This window comes from Aspergillus eucalypticola (genome assembly GCF_003184535.1).
Source record: "Aspergillus eucalypticola CBS 122712 chromosome Unknown BO83scaffold_23, whole genome shotgun sequence".
Lineage (NCBI taxonomy): Eukaryota > Fungi > Ascomycota > Eurotiomycetes > Eurotiales > Aspergillaceae > Aspergillus > Aspergillus eucalypticola.
This window is the reverse complement of record NW_020290297.1, coordinates 375,897-400,927: the sequence shown is the minus strand read 5'-3', so window position 1 is coordinate 400,927 and position 25,031 is coordinate 375,897. Positions and strand designations below refer to the sequence as shown.

At 51.2% G+C, this 25,031-nt stretch overlaps 7 protein-coding genes across 7 annotated transcripts; 3 read left to right on the top strand and 4 right to left on the bottom strand.

Moving 5' to 3' along the window:
* Positions 1–127: 127 nt before the first annotated feature.
* On the bottom strand, positions 128–3,267 carry BO83DRAFT_366575 (putative Patatin family phospholipase). Its single transcript, XM_025529717.1, has 3 exons — positions 2,672–3,267; positions 1,763–2,607; positions 128–1,696 (listed from the first exon to the last, which is right to left on the bottom strand). The coding sequence occupies exons 1-3, from the start codon at positions 2,933–2,935 to the stop codon at positions 457–459; spliced, it is 2,349 nt and encodes a 782-aa protein (XP_025385301.1). The 5' UTR covers positions 2,936–3,267; the 3' UTR covers positions 128–456.
* Positions 3,268–4,324: 1,057 nt separating this feature from the next.
* Positions 4,325–5,469, bottom strand: BO83DRAFT_429810 (uncharacterized protein; the record flags this gene model as incomplete). Its single annotated transcript, XM_025535489.1, has 2 exons — positions 4,325–5,093; positions 5,216–5,469. The coding sequence occupies 2 exons, from the start codon at positions 5,467–5,469 to the stop codon at positions 4,325–4,327; spliced, it is 1,023 nt and encodes a 340-aa protein (XP_025385300.1).
* Positions 5,470–6,182: 713 nt separating this feature from the next.
* BO83DRAFT_439724 (NACHT and TPR domain protein) lies at positions 6,183–10,546 on the bottom strand (the record flags this gene model as incomplete). The annotated part of the gene is made up of 3 exons (XM_025536196.1): positions 6,183–8,988; positions 9,052–10,099; positions 10,157–10,546. The coding sequence occupies 3 exons, from the start codon at positions 10,544–10,546 to the stop codon at positions 6,227–6,229; spliced, it is 4,200 nt and encodes a 1,399-aa protein (XP_025385299.1). The 3' UTR covers positions 6,183–6,226.
* A 199-nt stretch (positions 10,547–10,745) lies between these two features.
* Positions 10,746–12,477, bottom strand: BO83DRAFT_104650 (uncharacterized protein). The gene has a single exon (XM_025525884.1). The coding sequence runs from the start codon at positions 12,340–12,342 to the stop codon at positions 10,966–10,968; it is 1,377 nt and encodes a 458-aa protein (XP_025385298.1). The 5' UTR covers positions 12,343–12,477; the 3' UTR covers positions 10,746–10,965.
* A 123-nt stretch (positions 12,478–12,600) lies between these two features.
* BO83DRAFT_380824 (proteasome regulatory particle base subunit RPN2) lies at positions 12,601–16,828 on the top strand. The gene is made up of 5 exons (XM_025531845.1): positions 12,601–12,958; positions 13,065–13,234; positions 13,297–13,823; positions 13,880–16,141; positions 16,205–16,828. The coding sequence occupies exons 1-5, from the start codon at positions 12,819–12,821 to the stop codon at positions 16,550–16,552; spliced, it is 3,447 nt and encodes a 1,148-aa protein (XP_025385297.1). The 5' UTR covers positions 12,601–12,818; the 3' UTR covers positions 16,553–16,828.
* Positions 16,829–17,776: 948 nt separating this feature from the next.
* Positions 17,777–20,328, top strand: BO83DRAFT_380823 (putative acyl-CoA dehydrogenase). Its single transcript, XM_025531844.1, has 5 exons — positions 17,777–18,390; positions 18,462–18,473; positions 18,540–18,808; positions 18,893–19,637; positions 19,693–20,328. Exons 1-5 carry the CDS (start codon positions 18,276–18,278, stop codon positions 20,184–20,186), a joined length of 1,635 nt encoding a protein of 544 aa, XP_025385296.1. The 5' UTR covers positions 17,777–18,275; the 3' UTR covers positions 20,187–20,328.
* Positions 20,329–21,085: 757 nt separating this feature from the next.
* Positions 21,086–24,467, top strand: spt5 (transcription elongation factor spt5; the record flags this gene model as incomplete). Its single annotated transcript, XM_025527774.1, has 5 exons — positions 21,086–21,184; positions 21,240–21,461; positions 21,525–23,005; positions 23,056–23,798; positions 23,857–24,467. The coding sequence occupies 5 exons, from the start codon at positions 21,086–21,088 to the stop codon at positions 24,465–24,467; spliced, it is 3,156 nt and encodes a 1,051-aa protein (XP_025385295.1).
* Between the last annotated feature and the right edge of the window lie 564 nt (positions 24,468–25,031).

Sequence of the window (25,031 nt, the reverse complement as noted above, 5' to 3'; positions counted from 1 at the left end):
ATGATGGGGCTTATGATTTGGTAAGATTCCTTGAGAAGAACATCTTTCGAAATCACCCACGTGTGTTGACGACAGTTTCATGTCCGGCATGCTAAGGAACCGGGCAGTACAGTGGTACTTTATTTCTGTGGTAGTGATGTAGCCAACAGCGAATCAACCTCTAAAATGAAAGGAAATTCTAAGCCAAGGCGTGGTGTCTATCCAATCACCCCCATAGAAAAAGAACTTCACTCCCAACGTATGATTCTAAAATGTAATCCCCATCTAGACCCATTGCCATGAGCTAACGCATAAACTGCCCAATAAGCTAGTAAATCCGACCAAACCAAGATGTCCTCGTCAATATATAATATGTACACCGAAAGAATAGTTCCCATCTTTATGTTGTCTGCTGATCGCAGTGTTCCAGCACATACGTCACAACTGAATATGAGCGATCAAGCAATATATATCTGGTCAGTTGTAGAAGTTACGGGAAGTGGGATTGGAGACATAGGCTTTGGGCGTCATCCGGAGGTGGTGAGGGGAAGGTGGCAACGAGGGCTCAGGTGTCGTTGGTATCGCGTGCGCAGATAGGTCTGGAGGCCATACAGGAGCTCGCTGCGAAGTCACCCGTCCTATTTGTATGGGAGAGGATGGATGTGGTGACTGTGCACTGCCGTTAGGGGTGGCCTCATCGGAAGGCGGGTCGTCGGATGATGACGGTTCCCATGAAACATGCCTTTCTAGCGGGACGCGGGTTGGAGGGGAGGATTCCTCAGTATGTTCGTCGCTCTCAGAATATGGACTATAGAATCCGTCCCCGGTGTTGAAAGTTTGGCTCGGATTGCTTTGACGGCGCCGTTGCACTGCTTGGTCCAGTCTGGCCGAGGCCACAGAGTCGATTCGGTGCGTTTGTTCGGATAGCAACACGCTGCGGGACCTTTGTAGGAATGGTCTTGTCCGCCGGCCTGGATCGTGGCGGGTATGTTTGATCTTTTCGATTTCATGGTTATAGGAACTTCTTCGGTTCAACAAACGTCCTCGGCCTCCACTGCTGTCGAGGGATTCGATCGAATGGCCAGCAATGCTATCTGTTCTTGCGTGGACGCGGCTCGGGCAGAAGGCCACTCGAGCCCGCATTTTCTGGATGGCCAAGTCCAGCGCCAATTCGATGGCGCAGTGGTTGCGTATTCGTCCAAGCTTGGGCCATGTGGCCCGCTCGCCGCTTAGGCATGCTTGAAGCATAAATTCGGTCGTCGGGTTGCGTAGCATGACGGGAATGCGAGAATACTGAATTTCCGGGTAAATATTGATGTCCCCGGAATACTTCTGGTTGACAATCGAAACTGTTTTGGTTAAAGACGTGGGAAAGATCCCTAGCTCGGACATGACTGTCATCCGATGTAGAATCTCATCCTTGGCAAGATAGGTAATATTCCGAATCCAGCGAGAGGCAGTGAAAGAGTTTTCCATATATGGATCTGGCCCATCATCCTTGGGGAGAAATGGAACGACATGGGGATTGACCTGCGATACAATGAAGTGGTTGACGTTGAACATTTCCGACAGACGAGTCATAGGGAGGTCACCGTCCACGGAGCCATCAATATACTGCCTATGAAGGTCGCTCCATGGAACTGGTTCTCCTGTCAGGGGGTCCTTAGCCATAAGGGCATACGGCGAAAAGACTACCGGGACTGAACATGAGACGGCCCTGTTGAAGTCAGCATCAACTCCTACAGGTTTGAAAACAGTCGGAATTGTGTAAGGGGGACCATACACAGCAGACCAGATTAATACATTGGGCGCAGTTATGTAGTTCAACAACTTGGGGAGCTCGTAGATGCCAGCACTGGAAACGCAAATGTTGAGGATGCGTCGTGTTCGGTTATATGCCTCCTGGAAGGTGATATCGCCCAACCAATTTCTCACCACCTTGGCTAGGTGAGAGATGTCCAGAAATGACCCATATTTCAAGAACCGGGCTGTCTTCTGGAGGATAGTATCTTCCTCAGTCCCCTCGCCGAAAACAGCAAAGTCCCCTTCTGTAAAGGAATCCAAGAGAGCTGGGAGCTCATCCTCAGTGCGAGTACAGAAGACGGCACACACAATGCTGCCCGCAGACGCGCCGGAGATGATTCGCGGCAGAAGGTTAGCTTGCCAAAGAGCCTTTAGTACGCCAATATGATTCATGCCAAAAGTGGCTCCCCCGGAGAAGAGAAGCGCACTTCGCCCGAAAGCCTGTCTCGCTGCGAGCAACTGGTCCAGGATATACCTGGATTCCACCACATCGCACCGGTTTTTATCCGCCAGCTCAACCAACGACAATATTGTTTCCAGAGCGGTATCAATATATTGATCGATGAGGTTCTTAGTTCCGAGATGAGCATGCTTGTAGAGAGAGGCGTTGCTCATGTTGCCTAGATCGCGGCTCAGGGACGTGCGGATGAGGAACAACATGCGACTGATATCACAGTTGATCCGGGCATCGTCCAGCTGCTTGAGACGATCGAGCACGAGATGAGGGTCATAGTCGAGGCACTCAAACGTTTCCTTCCAAGCAGAGTTATTCTCCAACTCATCCAGTTCGCTCGCAGCGTCTCGCCATTCTTCGTAGGTTACAGCCTGAAAGGCGTTAGCTAACAGCATGCCGGCTGATCCTAAATGATGTGAAGCTGTGTTAACTCACATTGCGCTTCTTGAGGTACAAAGCCTCCTTTCGCTCATCCACAGCAGCGCGCAGTCTGCGTTCCTTCTGGGACTGGCCATTCCCATAGGAACCCCACGTGTCCCCCGCCCATGTCAATGAGTTTTTGACGACAGCCGACAGCGACGGGAGAGAAACGGACTTGAGGACAGAGCGACGGGGTGTATTTGGCGTCTCCAGAGAGCGCGGTTTGCCCTTTACATGACACTGGGGTCGAACAAGGGAGGAATCATGCAGGATGGACATGACCGGCTTCAGGATGCATCAGGCTCGCATCGGTGCGGAGATGGAGGGGAAACTAAGTTTGGATTGGAGAGGGTGCCTAAACCGGGGTAGGCAAATCGGAGATCTTAGCGAATTAGGCCCGATAAAGCATTCGAAAGGTACTCTTAATAGGTAGAAGTAAAGAAGTGAAAGGAAGGGAGGATGTTGGTGACGTTGGGAATGTAGGTCGGAGCAACAGCAGGAAGTAGATAGATGTAGCCGCAAGAGTTCGTGCGCCGCGTCTTTAGCAGGTCAGGCACGAGGCAAGGCCAGCCCATCCGTCAGTCAGCCGGATCCATGCATTTTAGTTTTGCTGGTCTTCTGCCAGGAATAACCGAGAGAGAGAAAATGGCCACTCTTTCTCTCCAGACGTCACGAGGCAGCATTCCCCGGATGTCTGATTGGTCCCCCGGCTTTCCAGCGGGTGCTGCCGATCGCCCCAGTCACGGGATGGAGTTGGGAATTACTCTTCAAGTATTCTATTGTTCACTGAAACACCATTGCGGGTTATTGCTTAAAGAGCCTAGAACCAGTCTTCAATCTTCCATTTTTATCATCATCGATGAACACCCCATGTTTTCATCCATAACGCTAGACTCTTATCTAGTGGACCCCGACACCAGATCCCCGATCGGCATTTGCATGTGTGCGATGGCGACTTCTTCATCCGATGGCCGATACATCCGGTGATATCATACCCCCACAATTCTCTGCTGCATGCCTTTTGCATGCTAAAATCTGCAGATCAGCCAAACTCAAAGGGCTTCCACCTCATGCCCTAGACTATTACCCGGTGTCAGATCCGGCCTGATCGGGAACAGCGCTAAATCGGACCTGGGATGGCAACCTTGGTTCACCGGCCTGGCATGGATGGTTCAAGCTTTCGGATCCTATAAGGATATGCTGTATGTATTTTCCTGCCTTTTCGCTCCTCGAGAGTTTTGCGACAAAATATGAACATCCCAGCAGACCGGGAGGTCTTGCGTCATGGGTGTGGTGATTTCGCCGATGAACGAGTAGAGACCATAGAGACTTCACTCATCACTGCAAAGACACCATGGCATACAGGATCATGCAAAATGCAGCTGAAACATACCCAAAGTGGATGCTCGTCGAAATCAGCTCTTTCCATGGAGGGGACCTTCCTCTGTCGGAACGGTCAGGCGAGCCACACACGCCCGCTTCACATGCTTCACCATTCTGTCAACCCCTGTCCCTGCATGTGAAGGGAGAGAGATAATCCACCATCTGGTTGGCACTCTATCACGCAAGCCTCTCGTATCTTAGACACACATGATCTAGACTCGAAGTGGGACACGATAAAACCATGCTGACCACCCACACACATGTCAAAATAATTCAGCCATCTTATCAAGAGGTCGACATCTGACACACCCAGTCCCGGATAGCTTGTCTCGCCTGAGCTTCGACACCATGTTCTCTCCAGAAATGACCGGCTCCTTCGATCTCCACCGCCTGGAATTTACTCCCCGGTGCATGGGCCAGTTCGGCTGACCACTTCTCTAATTTACTCGCCGATGTGAATGTATCCTCGTCACCAAAGATAGCCAATGCCTCATGCGCACACAGCTGATCTGCCGGCTTGGGACAGGGTATCTGTCCCTGTTTCCATTTCCCGGATGTCGATGATATCTGCGCACTCGCATCAAGCGACATCTTCGAAAACAGTGTCAAGAACTGATTAACCGGCGGCAGAAGCGGCGACACCAGGAGATAGGAAACAGCAGCAGTGCGTTTAATGCAATCCGCCGCGGATCCTATCTCCTCCTCTGTAGCCGGACGATACGTCGGCTGCTTCATTCCCTCTTCCAATCCCAAGCAAAGCGATAACTTCTCCGCAATCTGGTAGATTTCATGAAACGGCGACTCGGGCGATGAACACCGCACCAAATCCACAATATCATGAAGCTTCGGCAAATGCGACGCAATCATCGATCCATACGAATACCCACCCAAAACCACCCCTATTTTGCCCCCGTCCTCTTCCCTCCCCTCCTGCCGCACTGCCCTTTCCCTCAAAAAATGCAAATAGAGCAACATAAACCCATAAAAAGAGACATAATCCGCCAACTCAGGCCTAGCCGTCCAACTCGTCCGTCCTTCAGAACCACCAGCGCCCCTGCTCAAACCTAATCAGCAACCATCACAGCACCACACCAACTCCCCAACATCCAAATAAACAAAATAGATAACTAGTATTAAGAAAGAGATATAAAAAATAAGAATAGGAATGAAACATACCGAAAATTAAACGTCCCAACAACACACCCCAATTTCAATACCTCCCCACCCACAACTCCCACAACCGGATCATCAAAGCATCCTCCCAGCGGCGCGTACGGATGCGCGATGATCGCCCCGCGCAGTAAATCAGAACTGCCGTGGAGTAATTTCTTGGGAAGATCTGGAGGCAGGTAGATGCGACAGTCTAGACGAAGACGGTCGTGTATGGAGGGGATGGAGAAGGTGTATGTTGGGGTGGAGGGGAGGGACATTTCTTTTTCTTCTTTCTTTCTTTCTTCCTCCCTTCTCTCCTCTGGTTTAATAAAGAAATTAAAGGATCGGGTTGCAGTTCTGTCGTCCTCCCGGTGTGTGGGGGGTGATAGGGGGATATACGAGTGAAAGTGTAGGAAGGAGAAAAGAAAGGGTAAGTGTTGTTATTTAGGGAAAAGAATATGGAAAGTTATTTGGTGGGCTTATAGTGGAGTAAATCGAATCAAAATAGAAAGGGAAGTAGGGAAGAGAAAGGGATTAGTGGGATGACGACGGTGATGGTGATGAATAAAGGTGGTTAAAGTGGTGAGTGGGGTGGGTTGATGAACGGGTAGTTAGTAGCCAAACTAAGTTAATTTACTAGTCTAGTGTGTCTTGGTTGGGTCGGTCGGTCAGTTTAATTTGGCGGTCATTCGAGGAGACATTTCTATTTCTGCTTGGAGATCATGAGATGCGGGCATTTGGGGATGACCATCATTATTAGGGATGAGGCTGGCTGGATGGGATAATTAAACTTTTGATCTACTACTGAGCAGTGCAATTTTCTTTTTCTTTTCATGTTCTTAATCAGCAGTGGTGCATCTTCATTGGGTGCAAAATATACTATCTCACTGCGATGTGGATATTTCCAAATGATAGCCCTGATTTTATTATTCCAACGAAATATTTGATTTATTTATATGAACAGTCAGCTACTAGCAGAAAGTATAGTCCTATATGTATAGCTGCCACATAATCAAAGCAGCAGCCACACTCCCATCACAGCCCCCACTGCTTCTTAACCTTGTTCTTCAGGTCTCCTATCGAGACCATCTCTTCCGCACGCACATCATCAGGTCCCAGAGGAGCAGACGGCTCCGGAATCCGAGCCCACGAATGATCCGAACTACAGATATTGGCCCTGGTCGGCTTCCCCTCCTTCACCAGCCGTACGCAGTCGTCACACAGATCGACCGCGCATTCGCGGCAAATATTCCCCTTTTCCCACGTCGAAGACGACACTCCACATCGGGCTTCGCAGATCCAAGCTGTTTCCTCCGGACAACTGACGCTGATAAGGATGGCCACCGCAGTAGACTCGTCACCCATCATGAGTAACAGCTTTGCAAAGGCGTAGCTGGTTGTGTACGTACCTATCGCATCGGTATCGGCATGAATAAATTGCTTGACGAACGGGAGAGTATATTCCCGGGCCTTCTCGGGTTGATCGATTCGGTGATACCACAAACCAAGGATGGCTGTGGCAAAGTTGTTGGCAGCCCATTCGGAGACATGGTCTGAATGGACCACTCTTCGTTTAGCAATCCGTTGTAATGTGTGGATATAGCGTTCGGCCTCTACAGTGCCGGGTCCGGCTTGGATGGCCCTGGTAAGGAGATAGGCGCCATAGTATCTGCTCACTAGCGATTGTATATATAGCATCAGCAGGTTCCCCTGCATGAATGTTGCGGGAAAGTCCATCACCATCTGCCAGATCTCGAGAGCGCGGGATTCCTTGTCGTCATAGCTGATGAAGAGGTCTGCCAAAGACACTTGCAGAGAAAACGCCAATACTGAGTTGCGCTGTTTTTTTGCTACCTCAATCGCTGTCATGTAAGCATCTTCTAGCCATTCGAGCTCATCTGTCGCTCTGGCAGCAAACGCGATGGCCTGGTAGAAGTCACTCGTCCAGACCATTCCTGAATTCTCCGAGAGAGACTCTGTCAGGCGTGTGGCACCATTGTCACCAGACGCAGTGTCTAACCTTTTCAGGTGCTGTATGATTTTCTCATGGCTCTCAGGAGTCTTCTCTTCTGCAAGGAGCTGGATGTACTTAGAGAGGAACTTGCCCTCTGTGGTGACATCCAGAGCCTTTTCCAGATAGACCAAAGCACTGGTTCTATCTCCGAGTGACAGCAGTTCTTCGCCTACAGACTGGTAGGTGTCTGCAAGATCATAGTCTTCAACATCATGAGGGAGCGTATCGCGCTTCTCAGGGTTTTCGGAGGCCGCCTCCAATATTTCAATATTTTCTCTGTAGAGCTCCAGAGATTTCTCATGTTGTTCACTGAGACTGTACAGATATGCTAGACCGCTTCTAGCGAGCCACATTTGATTGTCCAGTTCTAATGCCGCTTCAAAATAGGCCTGGGCTTCCTCATAGTGTGACATGTCCCTCAGGCAAATGGCAACTCTCCGGTTCCATTCTGCGGTTTTTGGAAGTTTGGCCCATTCTGCCGCATCAAGCACAGTTGAGGCAGCAGGTTTGTCGGGAACTTTTTCGTCTGCTTGGCCTTCAAGCAGGCCTCTGATCCGATATATGATCAGCATACATGTACGTGCATCCCATTGGTAGCCCTGGAGCCATTTCTTAGCAATGCACTCCGCAGCCGGAACGAGCAGCCTTGCGGGCTCCTGGATACTGCTCAATACCCAGTCGCGTATATCCACCGGCAAACAGTCCACGAACTGCTTATTATCCAAGAGCTTGGAGAATGGATCCAAAGTCTCCAAAGACCAAAAGTTATCTGCATCCCGTAAACTGATCCAAGCCTCCAGCACGGATTCATCACGGAGTGTTTTGAGCAGGAGGCTCCCGATTTCCTGCCGGTCGGTCTCCCCAATTCGATGAATGTGAGGGATGACAGCCTTGGCATGGCTATGCCACCAGACAAGTGCATAATTTCCGAGGTTCGGACATTCGGTCAAGTTGCAAACCAACCGTAGACACGCTTTCAGCGTTGATATTCTAGACTCAACAATATCAACACCAATGGCCACGTAGTCGGGGCCTGCAGAGAGCTTATTCTCGTTTTCGTCACGAAAGAAATCACCAACCGACGCATGGCGGAACGTGACTTCCGTTGTGTCTGGGTTGGAATTGAAGTCGGTTTCTAGCTCGAAAGACTCCGCATCTTCATAATGATCGTCATCGATCCGAAGAGAAGATACATCTATTTCCGCCTGCAAGTCGGCGGTTGTCAGGCCGTCATCTCGGACGAGTGTCAGAAAGGACGCAAATTGCAACCTAAGCAAACTTTCGATGCCGACGATCTCCTCTGGGTCAGAGGAACCCAGACTCAGCGTGGCCTCGATCTCTCGAAGAGAAAGAGGACGCGAAGCACACGCAACCCAGCCCAAGATGATATTTAGTTCTTCAGGATCATCGCCCTTCAAATAAGCGCTTAGGCCTTCCAGGGTACGTCTCATGGCCTCATACAGACCCTTCGGCGGTCGTTGCAAGCACTCCCTGACACTGCTCGCTCGATTATATCGCCCCAACTCTTGGGTCATTAGGTCAACCCAAAGGAACATGCCCTGTGCGTTCTTCACAAGAATTTCCATGACTTCTTTGCGCAGGCTTGGAGGCGCACGAGAGATGTTCCTAGACCTCCTCAAAGAATGCTCAACGTAGCGAGCGATATCATCATCATTCTTAGATCGATCTATAGAGATGGAGGCGACTGACTCCTGCAAGGCATCGGCTACATCAGCGGAAAGGTGGGGTCGTCCCAGCATAACGAACTGTACCCTGGGTTTGCCTGCGCATAGGTAGACTCAAATTAGCTTCCGACGGGCAGACGGCAGGTCCATTAGAAACTTACTGCCAGCTTCATCAGCTGTAAGCTCAGACAGAAACTCCAAAAGACTCTGCCTGTCGGCCTCCATGCATTCGTCCAGACCGTCTAGAACGATATAGGCATGCCGGCTACCTGCATCATCCTCAAGAAAGTAGTCCCGGAACAGCGTCATCCATGCGCTCTGAAGACTGCATATATCACCGGGTGCGCTGCAATGAGTTGCAACGTGTCCGGCATATACCGAATCATTGAGGCAGATTTGAAATGCCACGTCCCGGAACGCCTGGTGCAATCCTCTAGTTTGTGGGTTGTTATCCTTGAAGAAATAGTAGCCAACAGAGACTTTTGAGCCTTGGTCGACGCCCTGGGGAAATCTTGTCTTCAGATTCGAGATAATGTATTCCGCGAGAAAGCTCTTGCCACAACCCGGAGGACCATGGATCCAGAGTAGGGATTGCTCTTGTTTCAACCAAGCCTGGAATCCCACCTCTGCCTCTATCCATTCTCCAGTTCCAGACAGCCGTTTTCTTGCGATAGTGTAATACATGTCTGAAGGGCCTACTGACGGCTGTAAAAGTGTCCTCAGGTAGTCAGAATCACCATTGGCCTTTGCACCTGACCCTATGAATGAACCTAATAGGCTACTGATGTCTCGGTGCACATCCTGACGAAGATCATTCTGACCTTCGACGAGACGTTGGAGATCCACCTGAGCCTGGGCTAACATCCCATGGTTATCTTCTAACACAAGACTAGCGCCATTAAGCACTGCAGACAGATTCTCAACAGCTAAGTTGGTCTTTCTAGTCTCACCCAGAGTCTCTGCTCCAACTAACTGGTGTTCTGTTTGGCAGAGCCTGTCCAACTTGGAAACCAGACCCTGTAGTGTTTTGTCGGAACCGAGCAAGGTATTCTTGGTAAATTGGAGGATTCGACCTCTCAATCCAGCCCGAACTATCTTAGTCGCTTGACCAAAGATCTCAAGTAAGGTAGCCAGGATATCAACAACCTTGGCTTGAAGTGCATCCGACATACGACTACCGTCGTAGATGGCGAGGCGGACAAGAAAGTCCTATATTCTCTCAGGAGGGTCAGACCACGCTGTCTGGCAGGGTTTGTGATATGATACACATAGACTTGCCTTCAAGGTCACAAACAGTGCCATGACTGCATCATAAGACGCCGACACATCTTTCGCAGCATCAATAAGATATGTAATGGCGCTGAAGCACACGCTACTGGCTGGAAAGGCGTTAGAGGCAATGCTTGCAGCTATAGACCCAAAGCGTTCAATTGGATTGCAGATGCATGTCAGAATCTCGAAAAGCGAGCGCTTCCTCTGTCTAAACTGGCCAAAATGGCCGTTCCGACTATCCAGTCGCTTGAGCAACTCTTCCACTGAAGAGGGGTGGGGTAGTGAGGGATCATCTAGCTGTTTGCCCACAGCCGCAGTATATCTCTTCAACGCCAAATCCCAGGTCACCACAAACTGGGAGTGGCTTTCGATGGTAATTGTCATCTTGCTCTATGCTGCTGGCTGATTTGGATGAGGACAAAAGACGATGACTGCTGCAGGAAGGAGCTAGTCCGGTCTTGTTCTGGCCCCGCCGCCCAAGAGAATAAGCGATGCCATACGAGCTATTTATCAAAGTAGACAGGATTAATGGAATATAGCGAAGACCGCACTGCACATGTGGCATACAGCAAATATTAGAATCTATATTATATCCCGATTTCTGCAGGAGGCTCTGCATAGCGGACTGATCGTTGTAGGTTAAGCTGGAGTGCCAGCAACCTGCAGACTGCATACAGGTCAATCATGAACCCTCTGACAAGGTTTAGACATCAAATAGAGAAAGAAGTATTACCCGAAATCACTACGCTAACCGACACCTTGCTCCTGTCTATAGTCAAATGGTAGGCCTGTGAGCTATGAATTCATGATTCAGGGAGCAGCCAGGCGGGATCCGGCTCGTCATCTTCATCCTCAGAGCGAGACACTGTACCATGATGGTGCTCATCAGTATCCTCGAGAAACTCAGCCGGAGGCTCGGGGTTGTCAACACCTAGGGGATCTCCATGAGGGTCATAATCCTCGTAAGTGTGAATACTGTTCGAGGTTCCTTTCTCGGCAGACGGGGAAATGTCTGTTTCAGTCACATTGAAGACATTCAATAGCAGTTGCCGTGCTTCTCGCAACGCTTGCAGCTCCGCAGAGATGCAACAAACCAGCAATTTCCAGTCTTTATTCTCTGCAACCTCTAGATGATTTTCTACGCGCTCTGTGGTATGCGTCAGGTCATCCAATACTGCCCGAGCGAGGTCCTCTTCGGACTTGCTACCAGAAGGGCCATCGTGGTTCAGTAGTTGCGATTGAGATTGGATAGAAAGACGCATTGCTGACTTGAGTCGCTTCTCAAAACCAGAAACCTCTCCGATCACTTGCTTCCAGACCCCACCTCCAGCTTCGAGGGCCTCGATCTCAGCATCCACTTCCCGTTGCCTTTCACGCAAATCTGATTGTTCCTTTTGCCAGTGTTCCTCTGCCATCTCGAGGGTTCGCCGCTTAGGGTTCAAGGAATAAAAACTTGCGTCTTTGGAGCTGCTATCTTGAGGTTTCACGGGCGGGTTCTGAAGATACTTTCGAATATTCGAGTCTAGGAGCGACATGGAGGCTCTGTAAGAAGAAAGTTTCGATTCAATAGAGTTTTCCATTTGGGACAATTCGCGAAGGATGTGTTGATGTCTTGCTTTCATCTGGGACAGCCTAGTCTCCAACTCATGTATATCATCCTCAAGCTTGCGACTCTCCTGGCGCAAGGCTACGGTGTGCTGGCTTTCCCGGTTATCCTGAATTGTTGAGATGGCATTTTCTAGCCCAGCGCGATTGGTGTTAAAGCCATTAATATCTGCCAACGCCTGTGTCCTTTCATCAATCCGGAATGTTAGTATCTCTCGCTCCTCCTCGCGAAGCCTCAAGAGGTCGTATATAGATCTGAATATCCCCTTTCGGGCAGCAGACAGCCCGATCTTCTCCGGAGCCGGTTGGCGTATGGGTATAGTTGGGGGACGCTGCGAACTGCTTGTCTCCGAGGTTGGTGTATAAACTCCATCGGACATCGCGCCATTCTGCTGGGGGCCGTTGAGACTGGCCAGAAGTCCTTCACTCTGGGCATCGATTAGAATCTGTAAATTACGCTGAATATGTCTGGCCTCGCGGTCAATGTAAACGATAGGGTCCTGGTGAAGAGAAGAGGTCCCGATAGGCAGGGCCGGCAGGTGTTTGTCTCCAGCTTGCGGAAGGATCGACGACATTTTAGAGGAACTTGATCGCGGAAAACAGAGAACTACCGATGCATGAGAATCCTCTCCTCATAAATCCTTAAAAGAAAACAAAAGCAACAACCCGGAACCCAAGTGATGGTGAAGTGGTTGACTAGATCACGAGTGTTTGTGCAACTGCCCTGTCCGGTCTCATGCCATCATAGGTCACGTGCCATCTCTAGGGGTTTCTGCAGGAACCACGGGAACCTTTCGACAGCTTCCATTGACGTGTGTCTCGCTGCTCTGGAGGAAGCTTCCTGATCACTCCGAGCTCATCTCTTCCATCATCTGTTATTTTGTTGCCTTACCCTTTTCATCGCCCGTTTTCTGTACATTTCGTTCTTCGAGGTGCTTAGATCTTCAATAAACACCCCACCCACTCACCCACGACTTACCCTCAATCTCACAGCTCCGTCGAAGCTGTCGCCTCACTCCCCTCGCGACAGCACTCCCGTCCTCCCACAGCGATGGTTGGACTCGCTTCGGCCGCTGGCCTCGTCGGCTTTCTCTCTGAGCCGGATCCTGAGTTGAGAGTCTTTGCTCTGAAGACGCTGGACTCACAAATCGACCTGCTCTGGACGGAAGTCGTGGATGCTGTTCCTCAAATGTTCGTACTGGCTCTTGTCTCACCATCTGCCTCATACCTTCATCATAAATACCCCATCCTGTCCACCGGTTACAGGCCCCATCGATGCTGACCTTTTGCGATTCAGAGAAGCTCTTTACGAAGATGAATCGTTCCCCGAGCGCGAGCTCGCCGCCCTGGTCGCCGCAAAGGTGTACTACCACCTCCAAGAATACAATGAGAGTATGGTATTTGCTTTGGGAGCTGGGAAGCTCTTCCAGTTGGATAGCGGTGGCGAGTTTGAGGAAACCATTATCGGTAAGATCGACGGTCCCCCAAGCTTCTGCTCACTGAGAGCGTCCTCTTACTGGTATACACAGCGAAATGCGTCGATACCTTCGTCTCTCTCTCGGCGGCACAGCGGCCCGTCGCGGGTGACCAGCAAGCCAACCTGAACACCTCTTTCCCCACCTCCGGCGAAGGCGCCACGAGTACCTCTGCCAGTTTGACATCCCCGATCACACCCTTCTCGCAATCAGCATTGCCATCCAAGTCGCTCTTGTCTAGGCAAGAGGTGCCCGGAGTGGATGCTGCTTACCCAGGGGGTGAAGATGCGGGCGTGAAGCACGCCGAAGAGACCCCTCTAGTCCTGAAGCGTGGTGTGCAGGGCCACCTTCAAACCGTTATCGATCGTCTATTCGAGCAGTGCTTCGTCCAGAAGCGCTACCGTCAAGTCATTGGAATCGCTATTGAAGCCAAGAACCTAGATGTGCTTAGAAAGACGATTCTCCGAGCCAGCGAGGATGAGAAGAAACAGAACGGGGAGTCGCGACGCAGTGAAGAACTCATGGAGTACGTGCTCGATATCTGCATGGGGATCGTGCAGGAACGCGGTTTCCGCAACGAGGTATATTCTCCATTATGATCATGGCAAAACACCCAGAGCTAACCCTTGCTTTGAAGATCCTCAAACTTATCCTTGAACTCCTCAACGAGATCCCGGCCCCCGATTACTTTTCCATTGCCAAGTGTGTTGTATATCTCAACGAACATTCCATGGCCTCGGTCATCCTCCGTCAACTAGTTGAAAAGGGGGACGCTCGCTCGCTCGCTGTCGCCTACCAGATCTCTTTCGACCTCTACGATAACAGTACGCAAGAATTCCTGCAGAAGGTTCGGCAGGAGATTTCGGAGCTCGTGCCGGAGAAAGATGAGACCGCACAGGAGGCAGCAGGGGAGGACCAAGAAGAGTCGAAGGAGTCTGATCCTCTGCTGGACAGCCAGTCTAGATCTATTGGGGACTCGCACGCTAAGATCTCACCCGAAGCACGCACGGCCTTTAAGAGCATTCGTGACATTCTCGATGGCGTCAAGACCAACCAGTTGAACGTGGAATTCTTATTCCGCAACAACAAGGCCGATATAGCCATTATGAACAAACTCCGCGATAGCCTGGAAGCTCGTAACTCTATATTCCACTCTGCAGTCTCCCTCTCGAATGGTTTCATGCATGCCGGTACAGCGCACGACAAGTTCTTCCGGGATAACCTCGACTGGTTGAGCAAAGCTGTTAATTGGTCCAAGTTTACGGCTACGGCTGCTCTTGGTGTCATCCACAGGGGTAACTTGAGTCAGGGACAAAAGCTCTTGCAACCTTACCTGCCCAAGGAACGCTCCATCACCAATGTGGCAGCAGGAGGACACAGCGGAGCCAGCTCGATTTACAGTCAGGGAGGATCTCTGTATGCTTATGGTTTGATCTTCGCCAACCATGGTGGCATGGCTGTTCCTGTCATTCGGGATTACTTCAAGAAGGCTACAGATGAGGTCATCCAGCACGGTGGAGCTCTGGGTCTTGGTGTTGCAGGCATGGCTAGTGGCGATGAGGGGCTTTATGAGGATCTTCGCAACGTGCTATACACCGACTCGGCGATCAATGGTGAGGCTGTCGGCCTCGCCATGGGTCTTATCATGTTGGGTACAGGTAACATGAAGGTCCTCGAGGATATGATTCAGTATGCCCATGACACTCAACACGAGAAGATCGTTCGGGGTTTGGCCATGGGCATGGCCCTGATCATGTATGGTCGCCAGGAAGCTGCTGATGAGTTGATCAACGGCCTTCTCGGCGACCCTGACCCTGCTCTCCGCTACGGTGGTATCATGACTATCGCCCTTGCCTACTGTGGCAGCAGCAGCAACAAGGCTGTGCGTAAGCTCCTTCATGTTGCTGTCAGCGATGTGAACGATGATGTTCGGCGAATTGCTGTTCTGAGCTTGGGATTCATTCTGTTCAGGAAGCACCAGAGTGTGCCTCGTATGGTTGAGCTTCTGTCTGAGTCATACAACCCTCATGTTCGTTATGGTGCGGCAATGGCACTGGGTATCTCTTGCGCCGGAACCGGTCTGGATGAGGCCATTGACCTGCTCGAGCCGATGCTCAAGGATTCAACCGACTTCGTGAGACAGGGAGCGCTGATCTCGTTGGCCATGGTCCTCGTGCAACAGAACGAAGCCATGAACCCCCGTGTCAGCTCGCTCCGCAAGGTCATGATGAAGATGATCGGTGATAGACACGAGGATGCGATGGCTAAGTTCGGCTGCGCTGTTGCCCTTGGTATCATCGATGCCGGTGGTCGCAATTGCACCATCAGCCTTCAGACGCAAACTGGCAACCTGAACATGCCCGGTATCGTTGGTGCTGCCGTCTTCGTCCAGTACTGGTACTGGTTTCCCCTCACCCACTTCCTGTCCCTTAGTTTCGCCCCGACCTCCGTCATTGGTGTCGACCAGAAGCTCGAGGTGCCCTACTTCAAATTCCACAGCAACACGCGACCCAGCCTCTTCGACTACCCCCCAGAGCAGCAAGTAAAGGCCGAAGAGGCGCCCGAGAAGGTCAAGACAGCGGTCCTCTCGACCACCGCCCAGGCCAAGCGCCGTGCACAGCGTCGGGAGAAGCAGCAAAGGCGCGAAAGCATGGACATCGATCAGACCCCTACGACTCCCAAGGTGTCGGACCAGGTGCCTGACAAGATGGATACGGACGAGACAGCAGTGAAGACGGAAGAAGAGAACAAGGACGGTGAGAAGGATACTGGCGAGGGACAGAAGAAGAAGGTTGAGCGGGAGAAGGTCGGATATGAGCTTGAAAACATGTCTCGAGTCCTTCCCGCGCAGCTCAAGTACCTCACATTCCCTGATCCCCGGTATGAGCCGGTCAAGCGGGTACGTTGCCCTTCCTATGTTCTGTGTTCTATTGCGATCAATACCTTGCTAACTTCAACGCAGCCTACCGGCGGAGTTGTGGTCGTACTTGACAAGACCCCCGAAGAGCCTCGCGAGACGATTGAGATGACGGCAAGCAAGGAAACCAGCAGGGAGGCTAGACAGCCTGCACCTGCCGCGGATGTTGCGGAGTCCCTTCAGGACCGACTACAGGCCACCATGGGAGCCGCTGGCCTGCAGACACCTCAACGTGGAGCCGGGCGCTTCCCCTTCGGTGCGGATCTGGGCCCGTTTGCGGGAGCTGCCGCTGCTGCCGGCGTACTGACGGCTGTGGATGAGGACGAGGAAGGCGGCGAGGAGGCGCCGGTGCCGAATGAGTTTGAGTATGAATCCGAGCCGGAAGACGAGTAGAGTAGTCCATGAGATCTACGAACCTGCTCGTTGTAATACTAGGATAATTATGGATTGATGTCTTATTTTATCTCTGAAAGCGGCACTAGCTGCGTAACGTTTTGAAGCATTTACCTTCACATATGTCTGTTGTTCGTTGATATAAAAACTTCGGAATAGAAGTGAGGAGTGCTACTTATTAACTCTCTCGGCTGTGTGCATGCAGTTTCAAGGCCTTGAATTTCCCGAGTGGATTGTTCGATACTTTTTGAGTTGTGTAAGTAGTAGCTCATGTTACACATGAAGCCAAACCTACAGCGGGCATATAAGTATCCTAGTATGACACTTTATATGGTGCAGATTCTGTACTTAGTGACACCAACTCCAAGAACACAACACGGAGTTCGGAACCTTTTCCAGGTCCAGCTGAGGTACTATTTGAGATATCCGACAAATACTCCCTCAATAAATAATAACAATAGCCATTAATCAATCATGTGGAGACCAAATCTAAGCAACAGTATACTGTAGTATCCAGCGGACCCTCCCACCCCATCATCATCCCGCATGTCAGATCCATTCATTCATCCAGACATGCCCCATGAATCCCCAGCTGATCCCAAATTCCTGATACAATACATAACTTCTTCACATGCTTACCCTGCCTGACTCCCGGCAGCCGAAACATGCAGCCAGCCAGCCAGCCAGCCCCATGACATAAAACACAAGCTGAAAAGACTACTAACCACTAGTTATCACTCGGGCAGCAGGGGCGGCTGCCTCGGCACTTACTGCATTCGGTCAATGCTGGTGCACGTGCCAGAGTGTCCGAGGTGTCTGATCGGCCAATGAGAAGCGATGTAATGGGGGAACATCATCCGGAGTGGCCGAGGCGGGAGTTGGCCCACGTGAGTGTTGTGCCCAGTTTACTTTTCTGCTTAATGAGGTAATGATGTATGTTTAGGTTGTTTCCGGTGGTTGGATGGAGTTGGTACTAGACATGTGAAAATAGGATTATCCAAGTCAAGTTATTTTCGTTGAATTGAATTACACTCATTATCTATACGGAGTGTATATTCTAGAGACAACCGGGAGTCTGTTGATCATCATCGGGACTTATCTTTTGTGCTGTGTGCTCTGTTAACTTTGAAATAGTTACTCCGAGGGGAGCAATATTGCATTTCACGGTGAGTGTATATTGTGGGCCGTCGCGTTCACATACCACCTTTTCTTTTTTTTTTTTATGATTACTCCGCCAAAAACCGAATTAGACTAAACTATATCTTTCTTCTTGTCCGAAGGGGGGAGAAGAGGGCGGATCCACTCCACTTCCCTTCTTCTGCTGGGGCCCCGTATTATCTATCAGATGGTTGCTTCGTGTCCTATGGATATCCCTAGGTAAAACCATTCTGGAGTGATCATCACCATCATCATCATCCCCCGTCCATTTCTTTGGCTTGTGGCGTGGTGGGGAAAGCTCCGTGGTTTTTGGTTTGGTTCGGGTACTGCTGAGCTACTAACTGAACTGATTTCTTTGCTTTTCGGTCTGAGAAGCTTATATATTATTCTATCGGTTACTTTGGGTTCCCCTTTTTTCTTGCTTTTCTTTTCTTTCTCTTTCTTCTCTCTTACTTCACAACTTGGTTTCGCTGGTTTGGTTCATCCTTACTAGTCATCTCTACTCTACCCTCCCCCATTCCGCATCCGGCTCTATACCCACTCTCTCCTCTATCCACAACATATCATGGCCAAGACTTTCACAAAAGGCGACGTAGCGTCGCACAACAAGGCAGATAACCTCTGGGTGATTATCGATGAGGATGTTTACGATTTGACCAAGTTTCAGGATGAACATCCAGGTGCGTGCTTGAATCCGGCGGAAGACGTTTGGTGGATCAATCACATGCTGACATCGATTTGCGACAACCAGGCGGAAAGAAGAGTATGCAATAAACCCCCTACGTTTATAGCGGAATTTCGCATCTAACCAATCGTCCCTCCCATCTAGTCCTTCAACGTGTCGCCGGAAAAGATGCCTCGAAGCAGTTCTGGAAATACCACAACGAGGGGATCCTGAAGAAGTACAAGGGAAACTTACAGATCGGTTCCCTAGACTCCAAGAAAGCCGCGGCTCCCGAACCACCTGCTTCTGCTCCCACAACACAGCCTTCCAAGCCTTTGGCGGCACCAGTTGATGTTGCCTCGGCGAAGTCGTCCGAGACTCAGGATCCGTTCGGTGAACTGATTCCTTTTGCAGATCCGGCGTGGTACCAAGGTGTAAGTCGTTTGTCTTGTCATTGCTACTTTTGCAAGCGGAGGTTTGGAAGAGGACACTAGGTTGACATTGATTACGACAATTAGTACCACTCACCCTACTTTAACCAGACTCACTCGGCGCTCCGCGAGGAGATCCGCCAGTGGGTGGACTCTGAGATCGAGCCGTATGTGACCGAATGGGACGAGGCAAAGAAGGTGCCCGATCATATCTATAAGCAAATGGGCGAAAGGGGATACCTGGCCGGTCTCCTGGGTATGAAGAAGTACCCTGTCGACTATACTCCGCACCGGGTTCAGTCCGTCGCGCCAGAGAACTGGGACCTGTTCCATGAGATGCTCCTCACCGATGAATTGTCGCGGGTCGGCAGCGGTGGCCTGGTATGGAACCTGATCGGCGGTTTTGGTATTGGTTGCCCGCCGCTGGTGAAGTTTGGGAAGAAGCCCCTTGTTGACAGGATTCTGCCCGGTATCTTGGCTGGAGACAAGCGTATTTGTCTGGCCATCACCGAGCCGGATGCGGGTAGTGATGTTGCAAACTTGACCTGCGAGGCTAAACTATCGCCCGACGGCAAGCATTACATCGTTAACGGCGAGAAGAAGTGGATCACCAACGGTGTCTGGTCGGATTACTTCACCACTGCGGTGCGCACTGGTGATGCCGGTATGAACGGCGTCAGTGTACTCCTCATTGAAAGGGACATGGGCGGTGTCAGCACCAGGCGCATGGATTGCCAGGGTGTCTGGAGCAGTGGTACCACCTATATCACCTTTGAGGATGTCAAGGTCCCCGTTGAGAACCTCATCGGCAAGGAGAACCAGGGTTTCAAGGGTGAGCAGCCTAAGAAAATGATGTCTAATTCGCGAAGCACTAACGATTTCTGCAGTCATCATGACCAACTTCAATCACGAGCGTATCGGCATTGTGATCCAGTGTGTTCGGTTCGCCCGTGTGTGTTATGAAGAGTCGATGAAGTATGCCCACAAGCGCCGCACCTTCGGCAAGAGGCTCATTGACCATCCCGTGATTCGGATGAAGCTGGCACACATGGCCCGTCAGATCGAGGCAACATACAACTGGCTGGAGAACATCATCTACCAGTGCCAGTCGATGGACGAAACGGAAGCCATGCTCAAGTTGGGTGGCGCCATTGCTGGTTTGAAGGCACAGTCCACCACCACTTTTGAGTTCTGCGCCCGTGAGGCCAGTCAGATCTTCGGTGGCCTCAGTTATAGCCGCGGTGGTCAAGGTGGTAAGATCGAGAGGTTGTACCGTGATGTTCGGGCCTACGCGATCCCAGGTGGAAGCGAGGAAATCATGCTGGATCTCAGCATGCGTCAGAGCTTGCGTGTGCACCAAATGTTTGGGCTGAAGCTCTGAGAGCTGCTATCTTCCTGCATTTTTGAGAGTACATAGATCACTATAGTAGTCGCTTTTTATGGCCATTTTTGCGGGTTGGACAAGAAATTGTATCTCCCACATGGTGTATTTATATGGACAAAGTTGAATTAACTTGGTAAAATAAGCTCCACCCTTCCGTAAAGCCGACGGTGTTAGTGGTATCAATATGGATGTTTGCTCAAATGAATGAAACCATTCAAAAAGATTCATCAATGGAACAAACAAGATCTACAAAAAGAGCAAGAGCGATGCCGCCGGGCGCATTCCGGCCGGGCAGGAGGACCACCCATGCAACACGCCCGCCCGATGGAAGCCATCGATCTTGAACTCCGGCCATCACTTCTCCCCCAAATCAGCTTTTTTCATCCCAGCAGCCACTTCTCTTTCTCTCCAGACCAATTTACCGGCTGTTATGTGCTAGCAGCCTGTCTTGGCATATTGTGGGAAGAACCCGCTTCTCTTTCACCGGCTCTCACTTTGCCCCGTTGGAGACTACAACACTACCTATCGTGTCGCGGTCGCGGACTCGGACTCCCCGAACGAACGGAACTCTCCGCCCCAAACAGCTCCTGAAACCTTACACCTGGTTGCTTCTGCTTTTTACTCGGACTGCCACTTGTCGTCTTGGATTCGCCCTCTCCAGTCTTTATATTTCGGGCAAACGGTTGCCTCTCTTACAGATCTGTGAGCTAGTATTCGCCACAGCTTCTTTCACGGTCCCGGATTCGATATCTGTTCGACTCCACTGATCCTCAAAATCGAGCTGATACAGTTTGATATCCTTTGACGGACAACAAATAACATTATTTCACAATTCGTCTTTTCTTCATCTGTGCTTTCTTTGCAAAATCACCATCGACCTCCCTGCGCCTTGAAACATGTCACGAAACGTGCTAGACCAAGACTTCGGGTCTGAAGAGGAGGACGACGACTTCAACCCCGCTCCTGCGGATGACTCTGGGGATGAGGACACTAAGGTTTGTTGTAGGATTGGGTGGCAAAGTGAACCGTTTCACTGATACACGATTGAAGCAGGCTGCGCGTCGCGCTCCGGACGATGAAGACGATGACGATGACGAGGAGGAAGTGAACACTGGACGGACTGGAAGGCAACGTGCTGGTAGTGAAGATAATGCCGGAAGGGGCGCCGATGACGATGAGGAGGGCGAGAATGACGACGAAGAGGAGGAAGGGGAAGAAGAGGATGAAGACGAAGAGGAAGAGGAGGAGGATGATGACGAGGATGCCAATGCTGTGAGTATAGGTTCTGGTCTTAAGTTTGGAAAGGTCACCGGCTGATCATGGTTTCGTTTGTAGGGACGCCCACGGAAGCGCAGACGCAAAGCCGGTGTGCACTCGTTCTTCGAAGAAGAAGCCGGTGTCGATGAGGATGAGGATGAGGCCGAGGATGACGAGGACGAACTAGCGGAATTCGGTGGAGAGATGCACCCGGATGATATGGACGCCCTGCCTGTTGGTGCTGAAACGGACGACCGCCGACACAGACAGCTTGATCGTCAGCGTGAACTGGCAGCTAGCATGGATGCGGAGAAGCAGGCACAGATGCTCAAGGAGCGCTATGGACGGAACCGCGCCGCGGCTACTGACGCAGTGGTTGTTCCCAAGCGACTGCTTCTTCCCAGTGTGGACGACCCTAGCATCTGGGGTGTTCGCTGCAAGGCCGGTAAGGAACGTGAAGTCGTGTTCTCAATCCAGAAGCGCATTGAAGAGCGGCCTCCGGGATCTCGAAACCCCATCAAGATCATGTCGGCTTTCGAACGTGGAGGTGCTATGGCCGGTTATATCTATGTTGAGGCGCGCAGGCAGGCCGATGTCATGGATGCACTACAGGACATGACCAATGTGTATCCGAGGACGAAGATGATCCTGGTCCCAGTGAGAGAGATGCCCGATCTCCTTCGAGTACAGAAGTCCGAAGAGCTCATGCCTGGTGGCTGGGTTCGCATCAAGCGTGGTAAATACCAGGGCGATCTGGCACAGATCGAGGAAGTCGAAACGAACGGCTTGGCAGTGACCGTGAGACTGATTCCGCGGTTGGATTACGGCATGAACGAGGATATCGGTGCCCCTATTGCCGATCCGAAGAGGAAGCGCCCTGGCATGAACCCAGCAGTGGCACGGCCTCCCCAGCGTGCGTTCAGTGAAGCTGAAGCCAAGAAGAAGCATGCAAAGTACCTGTCTGCCACGTCTGGTTTGGGTGGAAAGTCGTGGAACTATCTCGGTGAAACATATGTGGATGGCTTCTTGATTAAGGACTTGAAGGTTCAACATCTTATCACAAAGAATGTCAACCCTCGACTCGAGGAAGTTACCATGTTCGCTCGCGGCTCCGAGGATGGCACCTCGAACTTGGATCTGGCTTCCTTGGCTGAGACGCTCAAGAACTCCGCTGCTGAAGACTCCTACCTTCCTGGCGACCCGGTGGAAGTGTTCCGAGGTGAACAACAGGGCTTGATCGGTCGCACAAGTTCTACTCGAGGAGACATCGTGACTCTGCTGGTTACGGAGGGCGACCTGGCCGGGCAGACAATCGATGCGCCTGTCAAGTCCCTTCGCAAGCGTTTCAGAGAGGGTGACCATGTCAAGGTTATCGGTGGCAGCAGATACCAGGATGAGCTGGGTATGGTTGTACAGGTCAAGGACGACACAGTGACATTACTTAGCGACATGAGCATGCAGGAAATTACAGTCTTCAGCAAAGATCTCCGACTTTCCGCTGAGACTGGTGTTGATGGAAAACTGGGCATGTTCGACGTTCACGACTTGGTGCAATTAGAGTAAGTTCCCTTCACCCGCTGCCATGGAAACCAGGTTCTAACTCATGCAGTGCTGCCACCGTTGCTTGTATTGTCAAGGTTGACAGGGAGTCGCTGCGGGTGCTGGACCAGAACGGCTCTATCCGGACGATTCTTCCCACACAAGTCGCGAACAAGATCACTCCTCGCAAAGACGCTGTGGCTACGGATCGCAATGGCGCAGAGATTCGCCATGGAGACACAGTTCGAGAGGTCTACGGCGAACAGAGAAACGGCGTGATTCTCCACATTCACCGTTCATTCCTGTTCTTGCATAACAAAGCGCAAGCCGAGAACTCCGGTATCGTGGTTGTCCGCACCACCAACGTAGTTACCGTCTCGGCCAAGGGCGGCAGATCTACCGGACCTGACCTCACAAAGATGAACCCGGCTTTGATGAGGAATGGTGTGCCTGGTGGTATGATGGGCCCTCCCCAAAAGAGCTTCGGGCGTGACAGAATGATCGGTAAGACGGTCATGGTTCGCAAAGGACCTTTCAAGGGTCTTGTCGGTATCGTCAAGGACTCTACAGATATGCAGGCTCGTGTAGAGCTGCATTCTAAGAACAAGTTGATTTCCATTCCCAAGGATATCCTCGTCGTCAAGGACCCTGTCACAGGACAGACGATAGACATGGGCCGTGGCCGCGGAGGACCGCGCGTGCCCCATGGAGGGTCTGGAGGGCCTCCCTCTGCCTGGCAAGGCGGCCGTACCCCAATGGGAGCTGGAGATTCGTCCCGGACGCCAGCCTGGGGCGGTCCCTCGTCCTCAAGAAGTATGCATCTCTTTTCATGTCAACGCCCTCAGTTTCATCATGCTAACCCATCATACAGCACCTGCCTGGGCCGGCATAGGCGGTTCCCGCACCCCGGCCTGGAAACAAGACGGTTCCCGAACCTCCAACCCCTACGATGGCAGCCAAACCGCCTACGGAGGCTTTGGCTCACGTACACCCGCTTGGAACGCTGGAGCCCGCACGCCCTACGTTGGTTCTGGCAACAGCGATTTCGACGCCTTCGCCGCTGGCTCCCGAACCCCCGCTTGGGGCTCCTCCAACGCCGGTAACCGCACCCCCGCCTGGGGCGGAGCCACCGCCAGCAACGGCACCAAGGACCGTGGCTACGATGCCCCAACCCCTGGAGGCTACTCTGCTCCTACTCCCGGTGCCTACGGAAGCGCACCCACCCCTGGTGTTTCCGCGCCCACACCAGGAGCTTGGGCGGATAGTGCCCCTACCCCGGGTGCCTTCAACGCGCCCACCCCCGGCGACAAGAGAGCCTACGACGCACCTACGCCAGCAGCTTTCGATAACGCTGGCGGTAGTCGTCCATATGATGCACCCACACCAGCTCTGGGCGGATCTGCGGCGACCCCAGGCGCAGGTGCATACGGAGATGGTGACGATGGTGGACCGCGGTCTGAAGAGGGGACACCTAGTCCTTGAGGACAGAGGCAGAGATTTTGAAATGAATATGTGAAAATAGATAAAATGCGGGCGTATCATTTTTCTCTTTTTCTCTGTTTTGTGCTTCTTACGTTCTAATCACATCATATCATTTCATATCATATCATCCGGGTGCGAGAAGCACGGTTGTTTCGTTGGACAGATTTATATCTTTTCAATACTAAATGTATTATGTGTATCATCTACTTATTGAACCCATCAATTACATTTCCCTCATTCCATCTACAATAACAACTTAGTGAGACCCCCACGTGACAAACATCCTAAGCGGATGGAGCAGAAAAAAAGAGATCTACTCGAGTCACAAAATCAAAAGAAGCGAATAAAAGAAATATCACATGAACGTATCCTTTCCGCTTGCTTGCTTGCTTGCTTGCATTCATTCCTTCTTGCCTTGCTTTTGAGACTTCAAGATAAAAATACATAGTAAAACACGGCGAAGAAAAAAAAAAAAAAAAAGATAAATAGAGAGGAATTGCAGAAACAACTTAACACAATCCTCTAGAGATCTAATCGATGAATGAAATCACAAACAAACATAAG